Below are 22179 nucleotides of genomic sequence, written 5' to 3'. Positions count from 1 at the left end.
GGTGTGGAACAGAAGGAAGAAAGAAACATCCAATCAGAAAAGAATAAACAAACGAGAATTCAAAAAAATGAGGAGAAGCTTAGGAACCTCCAGGACATCTTTAAACGTTCCAACATCTAAATTATAGGGGTACCAGAAGGAGAAGAGGTACAGCAACAAATGGCAAAGTTATTTGAAAAAATAATAAAGAAGAACTTTCCCAATCTGGCAAAGGAAATAGACTTCAGGAAGTTAAGGAAGCTCAGAGAGTCCCAAAGAAGTTGGACTCAAGGGGGAACACACCAAGGCACACCATAAGTACATTAGACAAGATCAAAGAGAAGGAGAGGATCTTAAAAGAAATAAGAGAAAAGGAGACAGTTACCTACAAAGGAGTGCACATAAGACTGTCAGGCAATTTCTCAAAAGAGACATCGCAGGCAAGAAGGTACTGGAAAGAAGTATTTGAACTCATGAAAGTCAAGGTCCTACATCCAAAATTACTCTATCCAGCAAAGCTATCATTTAGAATGGAATCACAGATAAAGTGCTTCTCAGATGAGTTCAAATTAAAGGAGTTCAACATCACCAAGCTTTTATTATATGAAATGTTAAAGGGACTTATCTAAGAAAAAGAACATCAAAAGTATGAATGGTAAAATGACAGAACACTCATAGTTATTAACAACTGAACCTAAAACAAAAACATAAACAAACTAAGCAAACAACTATAACAGAAACAGATTCACAGAAATGGAGATCACATGGAGGGTTATCAGTAGGGGAGTGGGAGAAGGAGAGAGAGGGAAAAGTTACAGAGAATAAATAGCATAAATATTAGATAGAAGATAGACAGGGGGAGATTAAGAATAGTATAGGAAATGTAGAAGCCAAGGAATTTATATATATGACCCATGAACATGAACTAAAGGGGGAAATGGGGGTGGGAGGAGGTACAGAGGGGGAGGGGAATAAAGGGGGGAAGGGGATAACTGTAATAGCATAACCAATAAAATGTATTTTAATAATTAATTAATTATTAAATAATAAAATGACTACTAGGCAGCCCAGCTGCATACGTTTCAGCCCATTATACAGGGTATCCACCTTTTGATGGTCAGAGAGGCTCTGAGAAATTTTGGATCATTCCATGAAAGGCAGCCTATATTCTTTTGCAAGCAGCAAATGCCTAATGTTTGAAATATGATTTGTAAGGAACCTGGAACAGTTTAATATAATTTAAAAACTATGGACTTCAAAGCTTTCCTGAATTTAAATTCTGTATGCACCCTTTACTACATTCAAAAATTTAGGCAATAATGAAGAAATACTATTTGAATTTTTTAAAAAAGAACTTAAACAAGTTATTATCTGTGCCTCTTTTCTCCTCATATATAAAATAAAAATATATATAACACCTAAAAAATAGGCCAAGTCTAAGGATACTACTTTGTGACTTAAAAAACATATATTTATAAATATATTATGAACAGTCTTCTGAGTATTTATAACTTTCAATATTTAAAATAAATGTTTAGATCTTATTTAATCACATCATATCAACTATATACAAATGTACTAGTTGCCACTCAAGTAGTTGGCGGTTGCATTAGTTGGATGAAGCCTGATTATCTCTCATTGCCTTTTTTCAGGATGACCAGGAAACATTCTATTCCATCAAGTACCAGATCAAGGAGGGAGACTGTCCTGTTCAAAGTGACAAAACGTGGCAGGACTGTGACTACAAGGAAGCTGAGCAGGCTGTAAGTGGGATGCTCCAGACCCTCCATTTTTCTCCGTAGGGACTATGATTATTTATTTCACCAGTATTGGGGATGATAAGTATTGTGAGCTTGTTTGTGGGGTGTGCACACAAAGCCCAGATGTTTAGAAAAGTCAAATGCTCAATGTCTCTGTTCTTGCCTAGACAGAAAAGGCACAAAGAGGCCAGCCATTAAATGTGGAGAAAGCCCTCCCATGAGGAGGGGACTCTAATGACCAATTGGGACACATGGGCCAGGTCCCAGAGAGTGAATAGATTGATATTTGGGCTGAGATCAAAGGCTTGTAGGGGATACTGTGGGTGCTTAATTTGCACAGACCTGAGTTTGCATCCTGATCTGCCTCCAACTGGCTGACCACTCTAAACCCAAGGGATGCCTTATAAAGTGGAGGTAAAATTGACCTCACCTGTCTGTGGAAGGTTGAAAGGAAATCCACTATGAAAGGGCCTTATTTTAATAACAATGGCAATCTTACCCAAGTACCTAACATCTGTGGGTTACACCACAGCTGGTCCTTTGGCCTTAAATGAGGGAGGCTGCAGACAGTATCTGCCTGGAAGCAAGCCACTCTTTCCATAGTGCATGGTCTCACCACTTTAATGGCAAAAGACCTGTACACTGCATGTACTTGAATGTGAAGTTGAAAAGTAAGTTAAGAGGAGAGTAGAGCCAGCTGATTCTAGGGCATTGTGTTCATCTTGGTGAAAGAGAAGTATCTCCAGAGCTCCAAACATAAAGCTACCTGAAACTTCCCCGTTTATACTGCTTTGCTTCTCAATGCCTCATGAATATCAGTGTCTTGTAAATAATTTTGATTGGGCTACAAAAACATTCACTTTTGTGGTGAACTCCAGCCAGCACAGTCTGCCTGTTGTGACTGAAAGATGAGAATAAATGCACAGGAAACAGCAATCCTGTGGAGAAAAAGGGAACAGCACTCTCAAGGGGAGAGTGCCCTGACCCTTACCTAGACAGACTTTTCTTGTTTTTCTCAGGTTTTACATCAAAGGAGGATTTATAATTTATTACATGGAATATTATTGTCTACATTTTAGGTACAATCAAGGAAATGAAAATGACATATGCAGAAGAAAGAGGTGGCGAGCTGATTAGCTCTGTCCTTGGGAAAATTCACACAGGCTTTGAAGATAGATAATACACATTTGTTGTTTTTGACAAAGGTGATGGCGTTTCAGCAAGAGCAGGCCATAGCAGCCTGTATGCATTTTCTAGATCTGAATCCCGTGGGAGAACTCGGTTTGAAGGTCTGCCTCCTGCCCACCACCTCACTTCTGTAGGTTTTCCATGCAGAGCTGAGTCACATTTGCTAGACCAAAACAAATGGGTCCCCTACAATTCTTGTGTCTCCAAACTCTGTTAAAAAAAAAGCTTGACAAGTTAGATAAAGGAAATCCATACTGAGCAACAGTACTAGGTGCACTTCTCCATTGAAAGATTAACAGAAATGGTCTCTCTCTCTCTCTTTTTTCCCTCTCTTTAGGCCACAGGAGAATGCACTGCAATTGTGGGGGAAAGAGCAAATAATCTGTCTGTGGCTACCCAGACCTGCCAGATCACTCCAGGTAGCTGACATATCCAGTGGGCCTGCCCTGGGGGAATGAACCATTTCCCTGTGAGGCCAGGAGCAGAATCTAGACAAAGGCCCTTTCCAAGGGAACAGAGTGGCTGCAGCAATGCCATTTGCATGCAGCCTCGGTGGGGGTTTAGGGACTGGGGGTGGCAGAGTCCTGAGTTTGGGCCAGGCTCCTGCCAGTCATCTCCTCAGTACTAACCTGACCCTCTTCCTGGAGAGCAGTGCTGTATGTATGAGGCCTGTGTGAGAACCCTGGGAAAGTACTAGAAAACATACCACTTGTCATTGATTGTAGGTGGCATGATAGCGTGAGAAGAGCCAGGCTTTGAGGTCCAATCTGGCCTGAAATCGTGTACAAGCTCTTAACCTTTCTAGTCTCCCTCCTCCTTACCTATGAAAGGGGATTGCTACAGGATATTGCTGGAGATTGAACTAGAGGACAGGCTTGCAGGTACAATCATAATAATGCATTGAGGAAATCAGAATAAGAGTAATAATAGCTAATATTTATTGAGCGCTTATTGCCAGTCACAGTTCTAATCACTTCACATGTTGACTTATTTAATCCTCACCCACATTCTATGAGGCAAGTGTAAATATTCTCATTTTGCAGATGAGGAAACTGAGGCCAACCACAGTAAAGTGTCTTGCCCAAGATGCCACAGCTAGCACTTAGCAGAGGCAGTATACAGACCTTGTAGGATGGTGGCAGAGTGCCTGGGTGCAGAAGAATGGGCACATCTAGGTAATGCCAACCACAGAAGCAAACTCAGAACCAGCCTCCTGTAAGAGAGGGTTTCAGCACATGAGGCTCCTGAGCAGCATCACCAGCATCACTCTTGGCTGTTGGTGGAGGGGCAGTTATTCTGTCCTGGCTTCCTCATCCATGTGGAACCCACAAAACTATATCCCTTGAGCTTCAGTTCTTGCAAGAAGTGGCATTCCAAGAAATACAATGCAAATAGAAAGGACATTACAAGCAAATGAACAAGTTTTGGAGTAGGTTTTTGTTACTCAGTTGAAGAACTCTAGCTCAAAAGCAAATGTTCACATTCTCCAGAGCGCAGTCCTTATATACTATGAGGGGAAAAGCTCTTTGCCAAACTTCTAGGCCTACAATTATACTAGATCCACAATTCCTTATCTAAAACTTTTTGGCTGAATATATTTTGACTTGGAAACTTAAAATCTTTATTGTAATTTTTAAAAGTTCCCCTGAAAATGGAGGGGCATTCTGTCACCCCAGAAAAACCTCCTGGGGACCTGGCCTGATACCTAGGCATGTTCCCTGACTGGGAATTGAACTGGTGACCCTTTGCTTCACAGTCTGGTGCTCAGTCCACTGAGCCACACTGGGGGGGGGGGCTACAATGACTTTTAAATATATTTAAAACACTTATGCACAATAGTATGCATGTAAGATGTTCCTAAGTCAATGATAGGTTCTTTCCTCTGGCTGAGTGAAAAGTGAGCTTATATTCTCTTTTTCTAATATACACTAGAATTCATTAGAAAGTTTGTTGAGCTGTGGTTGGTGTGGCTCAACAGATTGAATGCCAGTCTGGGAACCTAAGGGTCTCTGGTTCAATTTTCAGTCTGGGCACAGGCCTGGGTTGCTGTCCAGGGTCCCAGCTGGGGTGTCATGGGAGGCAACCACATATTGTTTCTGTCCCTTTCTTCCCTTCTGTCTAAAAATAAAAACAAAACCAATAACGAAGAGAGTTTGTTTACTAGGGCCATTGAACTTATCTAACTTATTTAGGGTAATGTATCCCAATGTGGATTTTGCTCATTAAGGCTGCCCTTTGGCCTGTTCTTTCTCTGTGCAGCCAAGGGCCCTGTGGTGACATCCCAGTATGACTGCCTTGGCTGTGTGCACCCCCTCTCAACTGCCAGCCCGGGCTTGGAACCTGTCCTGAGACACGCCATTCAACATTATAACAACCACTCTCACCATTCCCACCTCTTTGCCCTGAAAGAAGTGAAACAGGCCCACAGACAGGTTTGTTCTTTCAGTTTTTATTTTGCACAGAATTGTTAAAATTTGTTGGGAATTTATGCTTAAGGTTTCATTTGCTAAAATATACCATTGGTCAAAAGAAATCCTGTGATTCCATGACTGGTAGTGAGGGAACAGAGGAGGCAAAGAAAGAGCTTCCTCTATAACCAAAGTGATTCGGACACTGCAGTAGGAAAGGGGAAAAGTTGGGCTAGGGAGACCCCTTGCTCTGAGATTGCTTTCCATAAGTGGGTGGTTAGCATTGAATGAAAAGGTCTTTGTGACCCTAAGGGATTCTTTTTTAAAAAGTATTTAATGGATTAATTAATTATTTCCTCACCTGAGGACATTCTTATTGATGGTAGTGAGAGGGGAGAGGAGAGAGCGAAAGAGAGAAGTATAGAAACATCGATGTGAGAGAGAAATATCAAGTACATGCCTCTCCCATGCACCCTGACAGGGGGCTGAACCCACAACCCAGGTATGTGCCCTGACCAGGAATCAAACCCATGACCTTTCAGTTTGCAGGGCCAAGCCCAACGAACTAAACAACACACCCACCAAGACGTCCTTAAGGCTTTAAGAAAACTGCATCATCACCTCACTATATGAGTCAAACATGGCTCCAAAATATTAAATGGTGCCCAAAAAGGGTGGCACAGATTTCTGAGTAGCCTTTAAAGTATAGTTTTCATATTATCGGGGAAAAAAGCACATACTTGTAAATCTGGTTTTCATTGACTCTGTTCACTAAGTTTTTCTGGATCCCGCGTATTTCAGTGTGTAATTATGAGGGACTCACTTTGGTCAGTAACATTTCCTGCTTTTAATAGAACTTCCAACCTGCCTTCATGTAAGATGCATTTTCTACTCAAATATATTTATATCCAGCTATCTGGGTATAACTAGTCCTGGATAAAGCAGAGGAGAACTGATTGCCTGACAGTCTAGGAACATGAAAACCTACCAGTACATTCCACTGACTCTCCAGAGTTTTCTTTAACCATCTACAAGAGCATTATTAGTATTTCATAAAATTCTGTAGGACATTATTTTTCTGCTACCTAGCAGAGAAAATATTGCTAGGACTTACTTAAAGAAATATGCTCCTCTGGCTATATATTGTTTGTCGTTTTCAGATGTGTAGTAGTGTTCGTGTGTGCACGTGTGTGTGTTTTGAAGGGAATTCAAGTGCTTAATATTTATTCAGTCATGATTTTTACCTATTAATAATAGTTTATTCTCTTGTGTGTTTGTGATATGCTCATCACTATTCCAAGCTCCTCATAACACTGTGAATAATGTTTAAACTTCCCTTTAACTATTCAATTCAAAATGGTTTCAGGTGGTGGCTGGATGGAAGTATGAAGTTACTTACTCAATTGAACAAACTAATTGTTCCAAGGAGAATTTTCTATTCTTAACTCCAGACTGCAAGTTCCTTCTGAATGGGGTAAGTAGGCCAAAATCCAATCATAAAGTTATTAGCATTTGGTGTTCAGTATTTTTACAGGAGTGGGAATACTCAGCCATATAGGAAGACTTGGTCACTAGAATTTCAGATGACACTTGTGAATTCACAGTCACGTTCACATTGTCACCAGTAAAGCTGCCTACCTACCTAGTTAAAAAATTCGTACATCCTGCAAAAAAGCATTTACAGATACAACCAGGGCCTCAGACAAAACGATGCCACGCCAAGTTCATCTATTCCTGTGGTCACAGTTTTTTGTCGTCCCCTCTGCCCTCTGTGCTCAATGCCCTTCAAGTCCTCCTGAGCTCTATGCAGGGTAATCCCTGACTTCAGAATTGTCTCTGCTCCTGTTCTTACCTTCTCCCACCTTCCTTTACCATTAGTAAACACATCCTGAATCTCTATCACTTTTTAGGATTATACCTTGCTATCAGATCCAAAATTATGTTCAAAGAGTGGTTAGTGCCTGTTCAGATGACTAAGGCATGATGACCTTCCCAGGAATATTTGCATTTTAGCAGAAGACTCTGCTTTAAGCAAGGGATTGCTGCAAACCCTGCAGTCTATTATTCTACTTGTAAAAATTTGATTATATGGGAAGAAAATGAGAAATCCAGACAGTAAGATACTCATTTCAGTGCTATTACTAATAGAAAAATCTTGGAAATAACTTTTTTCAACCTTAGGCACTGTTTAAGTAAATTACTGTGTATCCATACAGTAGAATATGTGCAACCACTAAAATTATGTTTACAGATTTTTAGTGACTTAGTAAATGGTTGTAGTATGTTAAGGAAAACACACACAAAACAATAGAATTCAACACTATACATAAAAACTGATTCAAATATATAAAGGAAATGTAAAGATGAAAAGTGATGCAGGCGCATTTGAGATCTTGTTCCCCATCAGTTGTTAGTTTGGCTCAAATAAACTGTGAAAAATTTTTAAGTGATGAAAAATATGCCAAAATATGAAACATAGTTAACTTTCAGGTGTAACTATGAGTGCCATTTTTTTTGATTCTTTATACTTTTTGGAACTCATTATTTAATACTTTCCAAAGTTTCTAACCAAGCATGTATTTATTTCATAATTGGAGAAAGTACTTAAGACTATTAAGAGAGTGACAAGACAACCTAGAGAGTGGGAGAAATTATTTACATCATATATCTGATAAGGATTTAATATGGAGAATATATAAAAAACTCCTACCCACCACAACAAAAGGACAATCAACCTAATTTTCAGAAGGGTAAAGGACTTAAATCTAAACATTTCTCTAGAGGAGCAATATGGCCCTGGCCAGGTGGCTAGTTGTTTGGAGCATCATCCCATAAACCAAAAGGCTGTGGGTTCGATTCCTGCTTAGGGCACATACCTAGGTTGCAAGTTTGATCCCTGGTTGTGGTGAGCAGAGGAGGCAACAGATCGATGTTTCTCTCTCACATCCATGGTTCTCTCTCTTGCTCATTCTCTCTTCATCTGTCTCTCCCTCCTTCTCCCTCTAAAATCAGTTAACACATCCTTGGATGAGGATTGATAACATTGAGAAATTAAAAAAAATAACCAAGTGTCCAATAAGCACATGAAGAGATGTTCCACATGGTTAGCTGTCAGGGCCGTGTAAATACACACCATAATGAGAGGCCATCTCATACCTAGAAGATGGCTGTAATATTTTTATTTAGAAAATAACTAATGTTGGTGAGGATGTAGAAAATTTGAAGCTTTGCTGATGAGAATGTAAAATGGTGCAGCAACCATGGAAATCAGTTTGGTAGTTTTTCATGAAGTTAAACATAGAATTGCCATATGACCCAGCAATTGCACTTCAGGTATATTTCCAAAAGAATTCAAAACGAAGACTCAGATAGATACTAATGTGCCATTATTCACTGTAGCATTATTCATAATAGCCAAAAAGTGGAAACAGCCCAAATATCCATCAACAGATGAATGGAAAAACAAAATGTGATGTATATATGAAACAGGCAAATATTCTTTAGGCATAGAAAGAAATGAAATTTTGACATGCGGTATAATGTAGACAAGCCTTGAAAATATTATGCTAAGTGAAATAAGCCAGACAGAAGAAGACAAATATTCTGTGATTCCACTTGTATGAAATATCTAATGTACACAAGTGCATAGAAATACAAGTAGATTGGAGTTTACCAAGGACAGGGAGGAAGGAAAATGGGAATTTATTGCTTACTGGGTACAGAATTTGTCTGGGGTGATGAAAACTATTGAATATAGACAGTGGTGATGGCTGCATTGTAATTAATGTCACTGAATTCTATCCTTAAAAATGTTTAAAATGGTGAATTTTATGTTATATATATTTTACCATGATACAAAAATAGTAAACAGGACAGAGAGAGACACTCTAAGAAATGTATATTCTAGCTACTCTTTACCTTGTTTAGTTTGAGTCAAGTCTGGCCTTTTAAGCATCTATCAACACCTTCTGATGTTTGTTTTTAGTTATTTGAGGGTATGTAGGCTTAAATATTATCTAACCTGGATCTTTCTGCATTTATTTGTAAGGCCTCAACTTACTGGTTTTCTCTCTGCAGCACAGAGAGATAGATGCAAGGGCTGGTTGCAGTCACAAAGCCAATCAGATTTTGGGTATCACTCCTCTGAGCTCCTGCTTGCTTGTTTGTGAAACAGGGAGGAATAATAGCACCTATATCACAGCCATGGTTACAATAATGAAAGGATATAAAATGTGAATGAATGATTGTGCCTGCAGTTGGTAAGATTGAAGGCCTTGCTGTTCAGCACTTGCTCCCTGAATCAGTAGCATCAGCATCACCAGGGAGCTTGTTAGAAAAGCAGAGTCTTGAATTCCATCCCAGGTCTACTGGGACTACGTATTAACAAGGTTCTCAGGTGACTCATTTGCACTTTAAGGTTGAAGAAGCACTGATTCAAGAGGTCTCCTAAGTAGTTCTCAGGCCATGCTGCATATTAGAATCCCTTCGCCAGGTTTAAAATAACTATTCCTAGACTCTTCCCCAGATGTTGTGACTTAATTGGTCAGGGGTGGGTTTCTAGAGTCAGAATAAAAGCTTCTTGTGAATCAAATATGCTGATAGAATTGAGAACCTCAGGACTCAGGAACTTGCAGCATCCTTCTCCTCATCCAAAATTAAGATATTATAGTGTGGCATTCCTTGTATCTTTAACAGCTATGACATCTGTTATATATGTGTTTCCTCATTGGAAGTAAAGATTGACAGAAAATTTCAAGGCAATGCAGAAACATAGAAAAGGATAATATCGAATTACATAGTCAAATACCCAAAGATATCTTGCTGTATTTCCCTCTTATCTTTTTGTTTGGAGGGGTGGTGGGGTAGGGGGCAGAGTATAAACATTTTGTGGTGATCTTTTTTCCTGGTAATAGTTGTAATTATTTCACATGCTGCATTTTTCATCTAAGATTTTTTCTATGTCATTAAAACTCCTCATAAACTTTCTCCGAAATTACTAGAGAATACTATATTACAGATAACACAGGTTGTTTCTGAATAAGTATAGTTAGACATTTGGGTTGCTTCCATTTTTTATTATCATTAACAACTCACCTAACACTCTTGAGAATAAAGCCATTTATATTTTTGGTATATTTTTCTGTTTTCAGAAAAATATATATATTTTCATATATTTGTTGGAAATTTATGAGTTGAATTTGTGAATTTTTTCTATATTCTGTGCCCATTGCTTTTTGGGATAAATCTTAATGATTTGGAAAAGTATGTTGGCTGTTAAAGGTATTATTGCTTTATCATACTTTTCTTAGTTGTTTATTTTTTAACTTTCATTGTGATATTTCTGACTTACAAATGGATTATGCTTATAGGTGGCCAAATCTAATAATATTTTTCTTTCAAATTTTTCCACCATCTGCTCTGCATTTATCCTCCCCCCAACCACCACCAAATTTGTCTAGGGTCAGTATTTTTAAACATGATTTATGAAACTATCTGGAATTAATTTTAATGTATCTTGTGAGGTGTCTAAATTGAGTTGTGGTTCAAGAGGATAACGAAGTATTTCAACATTCTTCCCTTATACATAAATTTGTGACAACATTTATCGTGTAATAGCGTCTCATGAAAAGCCTGTCCTCTATATTAGTATCACTTTGTTTTCATAGCCATAGCTTGACTGTAGTAGGTTTAAATGTGTGATTTACTATTCTAGTGTTTATATCCTCCCAAACTAGCCTTAGGATAAGTTTATAAGGTAAACTTATATTTTTGTGCAGATTGGAATTGCCTTACATTTCTAAATTAATTTGAGAAGAATTGGCATACATACTCTATTTAGTCTTTTCAGTCAAGAACTTGGTATACAGCTCTACTTAGTCAAGTTTTATTTGAAATTTCTAAAGGTGGTGTGATTTTATTTATATATATTTAGAACATTGCTCACTAAAGTTATTTCTAGTTTTGGGGGTTTATGTGTATTTATGTTTGGCTATTGCTCTTAGGAATTAAATCTTACGATTATTTAATTTCATTCTCTTTAAATGTTATTTTGTATGTAAATATATCAATTTTGATACAGTCACCTTATATTCAGCAAGTGACCTCTCTGGTTAATTCCAACAGCTTTGCAATGACTCTTTTGATTGTTCTAGTTACAAACGAAAAAGATATTATTTCATCTCCTCTTTTCCAGTGCTTATTTTTTGTTCTGTGTCTCAGTGAATTGACCCAGGGTGCCCAGAGATATTTCACAAAAATTTATGTCTTATTCCTGATTTTATTGGGAAAACCTCTAGAGTTTTGTCATTATTAATATTTGCTGTGGGTTCCAGGTAGACATTCATGTCATTTTAAAGAAGCATCCTTAAATTCCTGCTTTTAAAGAGGTTTGTTTTGTTTTTTAATAAGAAATGTGTGTTAGCAAACTCATAGACACAGATAATGGCTGACTGCTGTTAGAGGGGAGGTGGGTTAGGGGGCTGGGTGAAATAAATGAAGGGATTAAGCAGAAAAACAAACAAACAAAAACTCAAAGACAGGCAACAGTATGGTGATTACTAGAGGGAAAAGTGGGTAGGGAGTAAGTAGAAGAACGTAAAGGGGGGATAAATAGTGACAGAAGGAAACTTGACTTTGGGTGGTGAACACAAAATACAATATACAGATAATGTATTGTAGAATTGTATGCTTGCAACCTATATAATTTTACTAGCTAGTGTCACCCAAATGCATTCAAAAAGTTTAAAGAGAAAATAGTTGGCATTAGTGTAATAAATCCTTTGGATATGTATCCAAATACCATGTTCTATATTTTTAATTTAATTTGTTATGTTGTTTGAACAACTTTCCTAATAGTAATCTCTAGAATCTTAAATGCTGTTTGTTTAGTGTTATTTCTTAAATTGCATTTGCATTTATTTCTAGTGTATTTAAGAATTTTACATCTATGTCTATAAGCACAAATGGCTTGACACTTTTCTGGGTGTGTGCAGGCATTCTGTGTTTTCAAGTCTTGCTATTCAGATTAGTTTTATAGAATAAATTGGGTGGGAGCTACATGCTGCTGAATCAGCTCTGACTTGTGGTGACCTTACAGATGAGTGGTGGCCACACTGTTCTTACCTCAACAGCTCTGCTGGGTTGCCTGTAGGCCATTTCTAAGACTTCTTTCATGCAGTCAGTGAATGTCACAGTTGGTCTTGGTCTTTTCCTGCTGTGTTCTATTTCTCAGTTCAGTTGTTTGCCACTATTTTCTATATTCAGACACAGTTTATATAGCATGAAACTGTAAGTTTCTTTAATTTCAAAAATTATTCATCTATAAAACATTTATGTTGTTTGGAGGTGAGAAGTCAAAGGGAAGTTAAGAATAATGATAGCATTATCTAGTACTTCAATAATTGGCCCATATAAAGATTTTACTTTATTTTATTTTAATTTTTCCATCACCTTTTATACCCACTGCCCATGCACCCTTCCACCTCCACCCACCTGACCTCTCAATCACCACACCAATCTTTGTCCATGAGTTATTTTTTAAAGTATATTTTATTGATTATGCTATTACAGTTGTCCTGATTTTTCCCCTTCTTCCACCCCTCTACTCAGTACCCCCTACCCCCTCAGGCCACTCCCCCACTATTGTTCATATCTATGGGTCATATGTATAAGCTCTTTGACTACTGCATTTCCTGTACTGTATTTCACATCCTCATGGCTATTCTGTAACTTCCTAGTTACACTTCTTATCCCCTTACCTCTTCACCCTTCCGTCCACACCCCCTCATATCTTGGTAATGATTAACTCCTTTAGTTTTTTATTGTCTGGAAGGCTCTTTATCTGCCCTTCAATTCTAAATGATAGCTTTATTGGGTAGAGCAATCTTGGCTGTAGGTCCTTGCTTTGCAGGACTTTGAATATTTTTTTGTCAATCCCTTCTAACTTTCTAACCTGCAAAGTTTCTTTTGAGAAACCAGCTGACAATCTTATTGGTATAGGTAGAAGTTATAGATAGCTAAATTGTTTTCTCTTGTGGCTTTTAAGATCCTCTCTTTATTTTTCATCTGTGGCCTTTTATTATGATATATCTTGGCCTCTTTGCATCATCTTATGGGGGAATCTCTGTGCTTCCTAAACATTTTTCTTCACCAAATTAAGAAAGTTTTCTTTCATTATTTTTTAAAATAGATCTCCAATTCCTTGCTCTTTCTCCTCTCCTTCGGGCACCCCTATGATGCAAATGTTAGAATACTTGAAGTTATCCCAGAGATTACTTATACAATCCTCATTTTCTTGGTTCTTTTTTTGTTGTTGTTGTTTTGATTGGTTGTTTTTACTTCCTTATATTTCATATCATTGATTTGATTCTTGGCTGCGTCAACTCAACTGTTGTTACCTGTAAATTGTTCTTTATTTCAATGAGTGTATCCTTCATTTCTGACTGGATCTTTTTTATGCTATTGAGGTCCTTACTAAGTTCCTTGAGCAGCCTTATAACCAGCGTTTTGACCTGAGCATCTGATAGATTGTTTATGTCCATTTTTTTAGCTATTTTTATGGAGTGTTGTTCTCTCCTTTCATTTGGGCCATGTTTCTTTGTCTCCTCATTCTGGCAGCCTCCCTGTGTTTGTTCCTATGTATTAGGTAGAGCTGCTTTCACTCTGTGTCTTGTGTGGACTAATGCAGTAGGTATCCTGTAGGATCCAGTGGCATAACCTCCCCTATCACCCAAGCTGGGTACTCTAGGTTTGCCCTTTGCTAAGTATATCCTCCTATTGTAATTGAGCTTTGGTTGCTGTAGGCAGACCAATGGTTGGGATTTACCCAGGCTAGTCAGCTACAAGGATTGTCTGTGACCAGTAACCACCAACCTCTACCCTCTGTAGAGGATCAACTGTGCAAGGGCAGGGTGGTGGGGCTCTTATGTGGTCTGTTGTTGTCTATTGGGTGCACTGGCCCTAGGGTTTCCTGGCTGGTGCAGGCCAAGGTCAACGTCCACCTGTGTTTTGCCCTGGTCCACCCTGCCTGAACTATAAAGCAATCTGAAATGGCTACTACTTGTGTGTGTGGGCTTGGAGATTCCCAGGGGAAGCCAAGCTGTGAGTTTAGGTTGGCTGGTGCTAGTGCCAGACCTGGGTCTCACTGAGGTCAGCTGTTACTTGTTTGATAGGATTTAGGAAGTTGTTAAGCATGAACCAACACCAACCCTTGATATGGAGAAGCATCTTGGGTGGACCCATAAATTAGGTGGGGCAGAGTCTGGGAATCTCCAAGGCAGGTCAAACAATGTTAGCCAAGTTGATAAAGTCTCAGATATGGCGTCAGCTTGCCAGTTCTGTGGGGAAAGAGTCTAGAAAAGGGACAATGGCTTCTGCTCCCCTTGATGTGAGATATTTCAGTTCCTCCCTGTATACCAGTGGTACTTTTCAAACTACCCCAGTGCTGGTGTTCAGAGAGAGTGAGTCTGAGTAGGTGAGTCCATGTGTGGGTTCTTTAAGAGGAACTGCTTAGGGTTCCACAGGTTTCTTCCACCAACTCAACCCCCACTGATTTTTGCAGCTGGAAGTTGTAGGAACTTATCTTCTTGGCACTGGAACCCTGAGCTGGGGGGCCTGGTTGAGGCTGGGACTCCTTGCCCCTGAGATACCCATCTTGAATTTTTATCCACCAGTGTGGATAAAGCCCATTTCACATCTGTGCCCCTCCTACCAGTCTGAATGGATGTGGTTTCTTTAATTCTATAGATTCCAGACTTTTATTCAATTTAATTTCTGATGGTTCTGAGTGTTGGTTGTTTTATATTTTAGTTGCCATTTTGATGTGGTTGTGTGAAGAGCTGAGCTATGTCTGCCTATACTGCCATGTTGACCGGAAGTCTTCTATGAGTTCTCTCTCTCTCTTTTTTCTTTTTTGGTCAATCCCTTCACTACCCTGACTTGCAACCCCTCCCAGAGCTGTGAGCCTGCTCTGTTTCTATGAGTCTGTCTCTATTTGGCTTGTGAGTTCAGTTTGTTCATTAGATTCCACATAGGAGTGAAATAATATTGTATTTGTCTTTCTTTGATTGGCTTATTTCACTTAGCATAATATTCTACAGGTCCATACATGTTGTACTAAGGGTAAACTTTTCTTCTATTTTATGGCTGAGTACTATTCCATTGTGAAATATACTATAGCTGTTTTGTCCACTCATCTATTGATGGACACTTGGGCTGTTTCCAAATTTTGGCTATTGTCAATAATACTGCAATGAGCATAGTGATGTGGATACTGGCCTGCAGTGTCCATGGCATTGTGGATGAGATGAGACAAATTCACATGAACTACAGAAATCCTGTGGAGAAAAGGGGATGACATGGCCACTCTCTCAGTGAAAGAGAGGGCCGGCCCTGATTCTTGCCTGTATAAGTTTTTATTGTTTTTCTGGGCACCTTACATTGAGGGTGGTCCTCATTTATTATGCACAAGTCTGCTTTAGGTGGTTACCTTTTACAGAAAACAAAGGAGAGGATGTTGCTAATTACATCGAAAAAGAAGGATATTTGCAAATGTAAAGGGAGAAGTGGCTGAACTGGTTACACTTGTCCTTGGAAGGTTTAGCATAGATTTTAGGAAGTTACTTTAAAGATATACAGTAAATATTTTCTGCCTCAATTCAGGGTGAGGGATTTTTAGCAAAAAGCAAGTCTCAGAGGAGCCAAGGTACAATGCAGGCCTGATTGCCTATAGGAGAACCTGTCCGAGGGCATGGGTCCTGTGTGCCAGACCTTGCTTTCCACTGGCCTTTCCAAGTGGGAGCTGGGTTACATTTCCCATGCCCCACAGAATGGTCTTCCATAACATATAGGTGCTTATGTTCTTTTTAATTAGTGTTTCAGGTTTCTTCAAATAAATTCCCAGAAGTGGAATCACTGAGTCATAATGCAGTTCTATTTTTTAATTTTTTGAGGTATTTCCATCCTGCTTTCCACAGTGGCTGCACCAATCTGCATACCCACCAACTGTGCACAAGGGTTCTCTTTTCTTCACATCCTTGCCAACACTTGATATTTGTTGATTTATTGAAGATAGCCATTCTGACAGGCATGAGGGGATATCTCATTGTGGTTTTAATTTGCATTTCTCTGTTGATTAGTGAAGCTGAGCATCTTTCATGTGTATTGGCCATCTCTATGTCCTCTTTGGAGAAGTGTCTACTCAGGTCCTTTGCCTATTTCTTAATTGGACTGTTTGTGGTTTTGGTGTAGAATTTTTTCTATCTTTTATTCAGTGTTGGTTACTTACAGATTTCCAGAAAAGTATCCATTTTGGAGGGATTTAAATTAGCATATACTTGTTCATAAATATTCTCTTATATGGTTATTCTTCTCTGTAAACTTTGCTATGCTGACTTTTTGTATTTGACTTTTTCCTTACCTAAAGAACAATCATTTATATTCATTTATTAATGCCAGTGCTTTCTGTTTTCAAGTTTATCAGTTTTACTTCATTGTCTCTTCCTTTCTGCTATGCTTACGGCTATTATTTTTCCCCTTTTTCTAACTTCTTCAAATAATTACCCAGATGTGAGGTTATTTTATTTGATTTTGCCTATCCCTTCTTTTAAATTAAATTAAGATTTATTTTATTTTAGCCTCTCTGTTTTTAAATTTTGAAAGCATATAGAATGATGATTTAAACTCTAAATGCTTTTTTGGCAACATTTTGTAAAATTTTTAGTTTTCTTGTTTTGATTTTTTATATTTTTCCCTATTCAAGGAAGACCCTAACTCCTTAGCCAGGTGAGTTTAGATTTCCAAGTAGTTAGCTTTTGTGTATTTATTTAAAGTTATTAATTTTTAGAGATTTTAAAAAATTCTCAGATCAAAGAACATGACCTGTATTGTTTGGATTTGAAATTTTATTGACCCTTTCTTGTAAAATAATGTAAAAACTCTTTTTAAAAATCTATATCATACTTATAAAAATATTTAAATCATAAGAATCATATGAAAATATCACTTAAATAAATTACGTTGCATCAATCTTTTATGGCCTTATATATTTTTTATATCTTTGGTCTGCCTTAGATTTATAGTTGTACATTAAATTTCCCTACCACCCTTATTTTAATCTATCTCTATTCATATATCTAAGTTTTGCTGTATGTATTTTGATTTCATGCTTCTAGAACATATCTTACTGTATCTTCTATTAAAATAATTTTTTTACTAATTTCATTATGCTCTTTCTTATACCTGGGATTAGTGATGTTGTATAAATAATACTCTAGCTTTTCTTTTGTTTATATTTGTATCATATATGTCTGCTCATCCATTATGTTAATCTTCCTTTATCTTCTACAAGATACTATTCTTGAATATTTAGTATATTACTTCTGTTTTTAACATAATCTGAGGCCTAAACCTTTAAAAAAATTTTATGTACTCAATTATGTGATTATTATTTCTGTATTAGATATTCTTGTTACCTTATTTCACGTTTCTATGTGTTTGTGTCTATGCATTTATTATTGTTGATACAAAAACCTAATTGTTTCTTATGATTTCTTTAGCAATTGAATCACGTTTTGTTTTGTTTTCTACATAAAGCTGACATCCTATATTTATTTTTACTAATTACTTAATTTGAAGTTTCTTAAAAATGATTTAAACTTATGTATTTGTATTAACAACTAGGATACTGCTGAATGTACAGATCATGCATACATGGATCTTCAGCTAAGAATTTCTTCCTTCTCACAGAAGTGCAATCTTCATTCAGGTATGGGATAATATGTGTTTGTGTTCTAATACCATACATGTTGATCCCAGACAATTGGCTAGGTCTTTTCATATACATTGTGCTTTGGGTCCCATGATATGCCACAAAGTTTATAGGATCAACAGACCTCTGCACAACTGTGCTGTAGCGGATGCAGTTGAGATTGCTCTGAAAGTGCCAGAAGAGAATATGGTGACAGAAGAAAAGACGTGTTCTGTGGGCAAAGCTGGGCTCCTGATGCAATGTCATCTGGTCTTCCTTGTGTATAAGATGTCCCCGTGCCAGGTTCTGTAATCTGGGGAAACAGTATCTCATGTTTAATCACTCAAAATGGAATCTTTTCAATGAAAGACAATTTCCTCCTGCATGTTATGATGCAGGAAAAGGGAGATAGTGAGAGTTTATGGTCAGGCTAGTATTCTTACACCAAGTGTTGGCTTTTCTCATACTTGGAATATATTTGCTTAAATTACATGATGAGAAAAATTGCTGAAGCTGCCTGGTCACTAGAATCATGGGACTTAAAAGGGACTTAAAATGTGTGCACTAGATAGTCATTCCTTTTACATGTGGCATTGCCTTTTATACTTTCTATAAAAAATGCAAAAACATAGAAGCATGTAGATTGAGTCACAAACTAACACCTATCAAATAAAAGTTTCCCTAAATACAGTTGACTCTGAGGAGAGGAAAAGAGAAGGGGCAGTAAGGGGAAGGTGAGAAAGGCAACTTCTACCCACTTGCTACTGGGCTTTGGGCTGCTGCATGGCCCCCTGCAAATGCATGCTAGATCCTTAAGAGGACAGGTACTGACCTAGATTGCTCCTTCAGTCACATGCTGACATAAAGCCTGTTTCTTTCAGGGGTGGATTCTGAAGTACGCTGCCTGGGCTGCCCCAGTAAGATCCCTGTTGACAGCCCACAACTGCAGGGGCCTCTGAAACATTCCATCACAAAGCTTAATGCAGAGAATAATGGTACTTTCTATTTCAAGATTGACACTGTGAAGAGAGCAACAGCACAGGTGTGTAAATTTTCTTGCAAAAACAGTGATATCATAGTTTGTGTGCAAATTGCTTATTGACTTATCATCTGGGTTGAGAAACAGTATACCTGGTGAAAGGAATTAGAGTTTTGAGTCCCAGCCTCTCTGCATCCTTGATGTGTGATCTTGGATAAGTCTTGAGAACATTCTTTTCATTTTCTTTCTGTAAAGGACAGGGGTGAGGATCAAGTAAGATAATCTATGTCATTATATTATCTTTCCAAACTGTAAAGTGTTATATAAATTCTAGCAACTATTATATAACTAATAAAACATAGGGCTATAGAAAGCAGGACTTATTCTGTGCCTTTCCACTCTCCTTTCTTACTGTAGCATCATCTAGGGCCTTGGGCTCAGACACATGAGTCAGTCCATCATCACCCAGTCTTTTCACACTCACACCTCTGTGTCATTTCCCCTCTGGCTGGGTGTCCTTGTGGCCCACAAATGTACCTTCTAAGGAGTTGTCTTTCCTTCCATGCCCTGTTAATGGAGGGTAAGAAGAGTCCTGGTCTGGGGTTCCAGAGACCCAGTTCTACCACAGTACCTACCCCTCAGGTCCTAGGTAACCCTGGGCAGCCCTTCAGACTCACTCAGTCTCTGTGGCCCCACATGTAAATTGAGTGGCTGGATGAGCAAAGTCCAAACTGTTTCCAACTCCAACACCATATGGCTCATCTATTTATGGACAGATTCCTATTACAAACCTCAAAACTGGCCACCCTAATGATAAGCTAAAGGAAAGTAATCAAAAGAGAATCAAACTCTTAGAGCAAATCAACATGCTTTATGAGATGAAGGAAAAAAGCCTTCTCTTAAAATAGTTCATACTTTTGGCTCAGTAATCAAATTCCTAGAAATCTAAAATAGAGTCTTTAGAGACAACAACATTTATTGGAGCAATAAGTATATAAGAAAAATTATAAATTATCAATGGATTCAATTGATTAATAACAGAAAGAATGTCAAGCAGCAGTTATAAAGCATTTTTGTGAGGAGTTCTTGATGTGGTAAATTTCTTGTGTTAAAATATGCAGTGAAAAAAGAAGAGGCCATCAGCTGAATGTACATTCTGTTGTCAGTTGTGTTATAAAAACTACAGAAAACACTGCTGAACATACACAAATGCCTCCAGCTGTTGACAGTGACGGCTTTAAGTAATGGCACAATGGGCTGTTTAATTTCATCTTCTAATGTCCTATGTTACTTTTATTACTGGGAAAAATCCCTAAGTAAATATTATTAAAATAATTCAAGACTGACACTTTGATCTGTCTCCTACCCAGGCACCTGTTCCTGTCCTGGACGCCACAACCTTTTTCCCTCATTTCACAGGCACATGGCCCACATTAGGTTTACTCACAGAACACACCAATGATGCTACTCTTGAGTTTGTTGGCTTTTCTTGTCACTTCCTCTTTCTGCTCTCTTGTGAAATTCTGTTATTCTTCATGATGCAGGAATAGTCTAGTACTCCATAATACATTGTATGTCAGAGGTTTGCTGTCAGGAGAGAACTTCTCACTGTCAAACATGCCTGTCTAGTCCTCTTAGTACTTAGACTTCTCTCTAAATTAGCTAATCAACATTCTAGCATCTCTCTCTATGTGTGTGTATATGTGTGTGTATGTGTTTCATGCTGAGGTTGCCAGGGGAACAGCAGGTAATGCTGCGAATTGAGGGGAACTGGCTTTCCTTCACTTGCCAAATATGGAATACATGAGAATCTCAAACTTCCTTATGAGATGAATCTTGACCGATTTTTGTATTTAAAGAGAGCAATTTGGCTGTTCTACATGGTCATTCAAGGAAGCCCAGGCGGGAGCAGCCAAGCTACTGGAAATCCATTTACCATGTGATGAATTTGCCGAAAGCCAATCTCCAAATGATCAATTTGCCAAATTGCTAAAGATGTACTTTACAGATTTAACCTTTCCTTGGCTTTGCATATTTAGTTCTATTTGAATGCATGTCCATTTCAAGTTGGTTTCATATTTCATATACCAAATATTTCTTAAATATTCTGTTTGCATATGTGAATCATTTCAGTATCTGTCCTAGGCCATCTATGTTGCTCTGCCTCTACCTCCACTGTTGCACTATTGCCCACATTCCTCCTTGTCTCTGCTCAGATGAATCAGGCTCAGGCTCAGGCTCAGGCTCAGGCTCAGGCTCAGGCTCAGGCTCAGGCTCAGGCTCAGTTCAAGAGCCTGTGTCTGCACATTCAGAATTTCTTTCCTTTACAAAGTACTAGAAATATCAAGGCTTATATAAGTGTTGAAAACTTTTGCAAATCACCAAACCATTTGCAATTATCCAATTTAAATTCACACCACCTGGGCATAAAACATTGGAATTCTTTTTTTTAATGTTATTTAGTTGTTTTTCAAGTACATTTTTTTGTCTATTTCTCCCATCCCAGCCCCCCTGTCCCGTCACCCCACCTCCCTCCCATTCCCCCCCGCCCCGCCAGTCCTCATCCCTGTGCCTTTCATACTTGTTCCTCAAAATCCCTCCCCATTTTTCCCCTTAAATTTCCTTCCCTCTCCCCTCTGGTTGCTGCCCACTTGTTCTCTATTTCAGTGTCTTTGTTTTTATTCTGTTTGCTTGTTTGTTTTGTTGTTTAGCTTGCTGTTAAAGGTGAGATCATATGGTATTTGTCTTTCAATGCCTGGCCTATTTCACTCAGCATAATGCCTTCCAGTTCCAAAAACATTGGAATTCTTGATTTGAGTTTTATTCCTACCAACAGTGATGGACGCTGAGTGCTTCCTACACATGGATAATACCAAGCATCATTGCTTTTTTTCACCTTTGCCAATATATGTAAGATTTAAAATACTGTTGCATTTCTTCAGTGCGCATATCTTTGCTTATTAGTGAAGGTAAAGATTACTTCAGGCTTAATGAGCATTTTAACTTATTTTCTGAAATGCCTGTTCATGTCTTTTGTTCATTTTCCAGTGTTTGGTTTTATAGGCAAAGACTATGAATCGTATACCATATTTTCCCTGTTGTCTGTTTACTTTGTTTGCT

The 22179-nt window shown here is 38.2% G+C and overlaps 1 protein-coding gene across 1 annotated transcript in view; it reads left to right on the top strand.

The window, feature by feature from the left end:
* LOC119046606 (kininogen-1) overlaps window positions 1-22179 on the top strand; it is a 38401-nt gene that overhangs the window by 6000 nt on the left and 10222 nt on the right. Inside the window, exons 2-7 of the mRNA XM_053657748.1 lie at window positions 1632-1742; window positions 3265-3346; window positions 5187-5359; window positions 6702-6809; window positions 18014-18098; window positions 18962-19122. Coding sequence (XP_053513723.1) covers window positions 1632-1742; window positions 3265-3346; window positions 5187-5359; window positions 6702-6809; window positions 18014-18098; window positions 18962-19122 — 720 coding nt within the window. The remainder of the gene's footprint in view (window positions 1-1631; window positions 1743-3264; window positions 3347-5186; window positions 5360-6701; window positions 6810-18013; window positions 18099-18961; window positions 19123-22179) is intronic.

The sequence above is a fragment of the Artibeus jamaicensis genome, unplaced genomic scaffold, assembly GCF_021234435.1.
Source record: "Artibeus jamaicensis isolate MK-2021 breed Jamaican fruit bat unplaced genomic scaffold, CSHL_Jam_final scaffold_474, whole genome shotgun sequence".
In the NCBI taxonomy this organism is placed as follows: Eukaryota; Metazoa; Chordata; class Mammalia; order Chiroptera; family Phyllostomidae; genus Artibeus; species Artibeus jamaicensis.
This window is presented reverse-complemented; position numbering and strand designations above follow the sequence as displayed.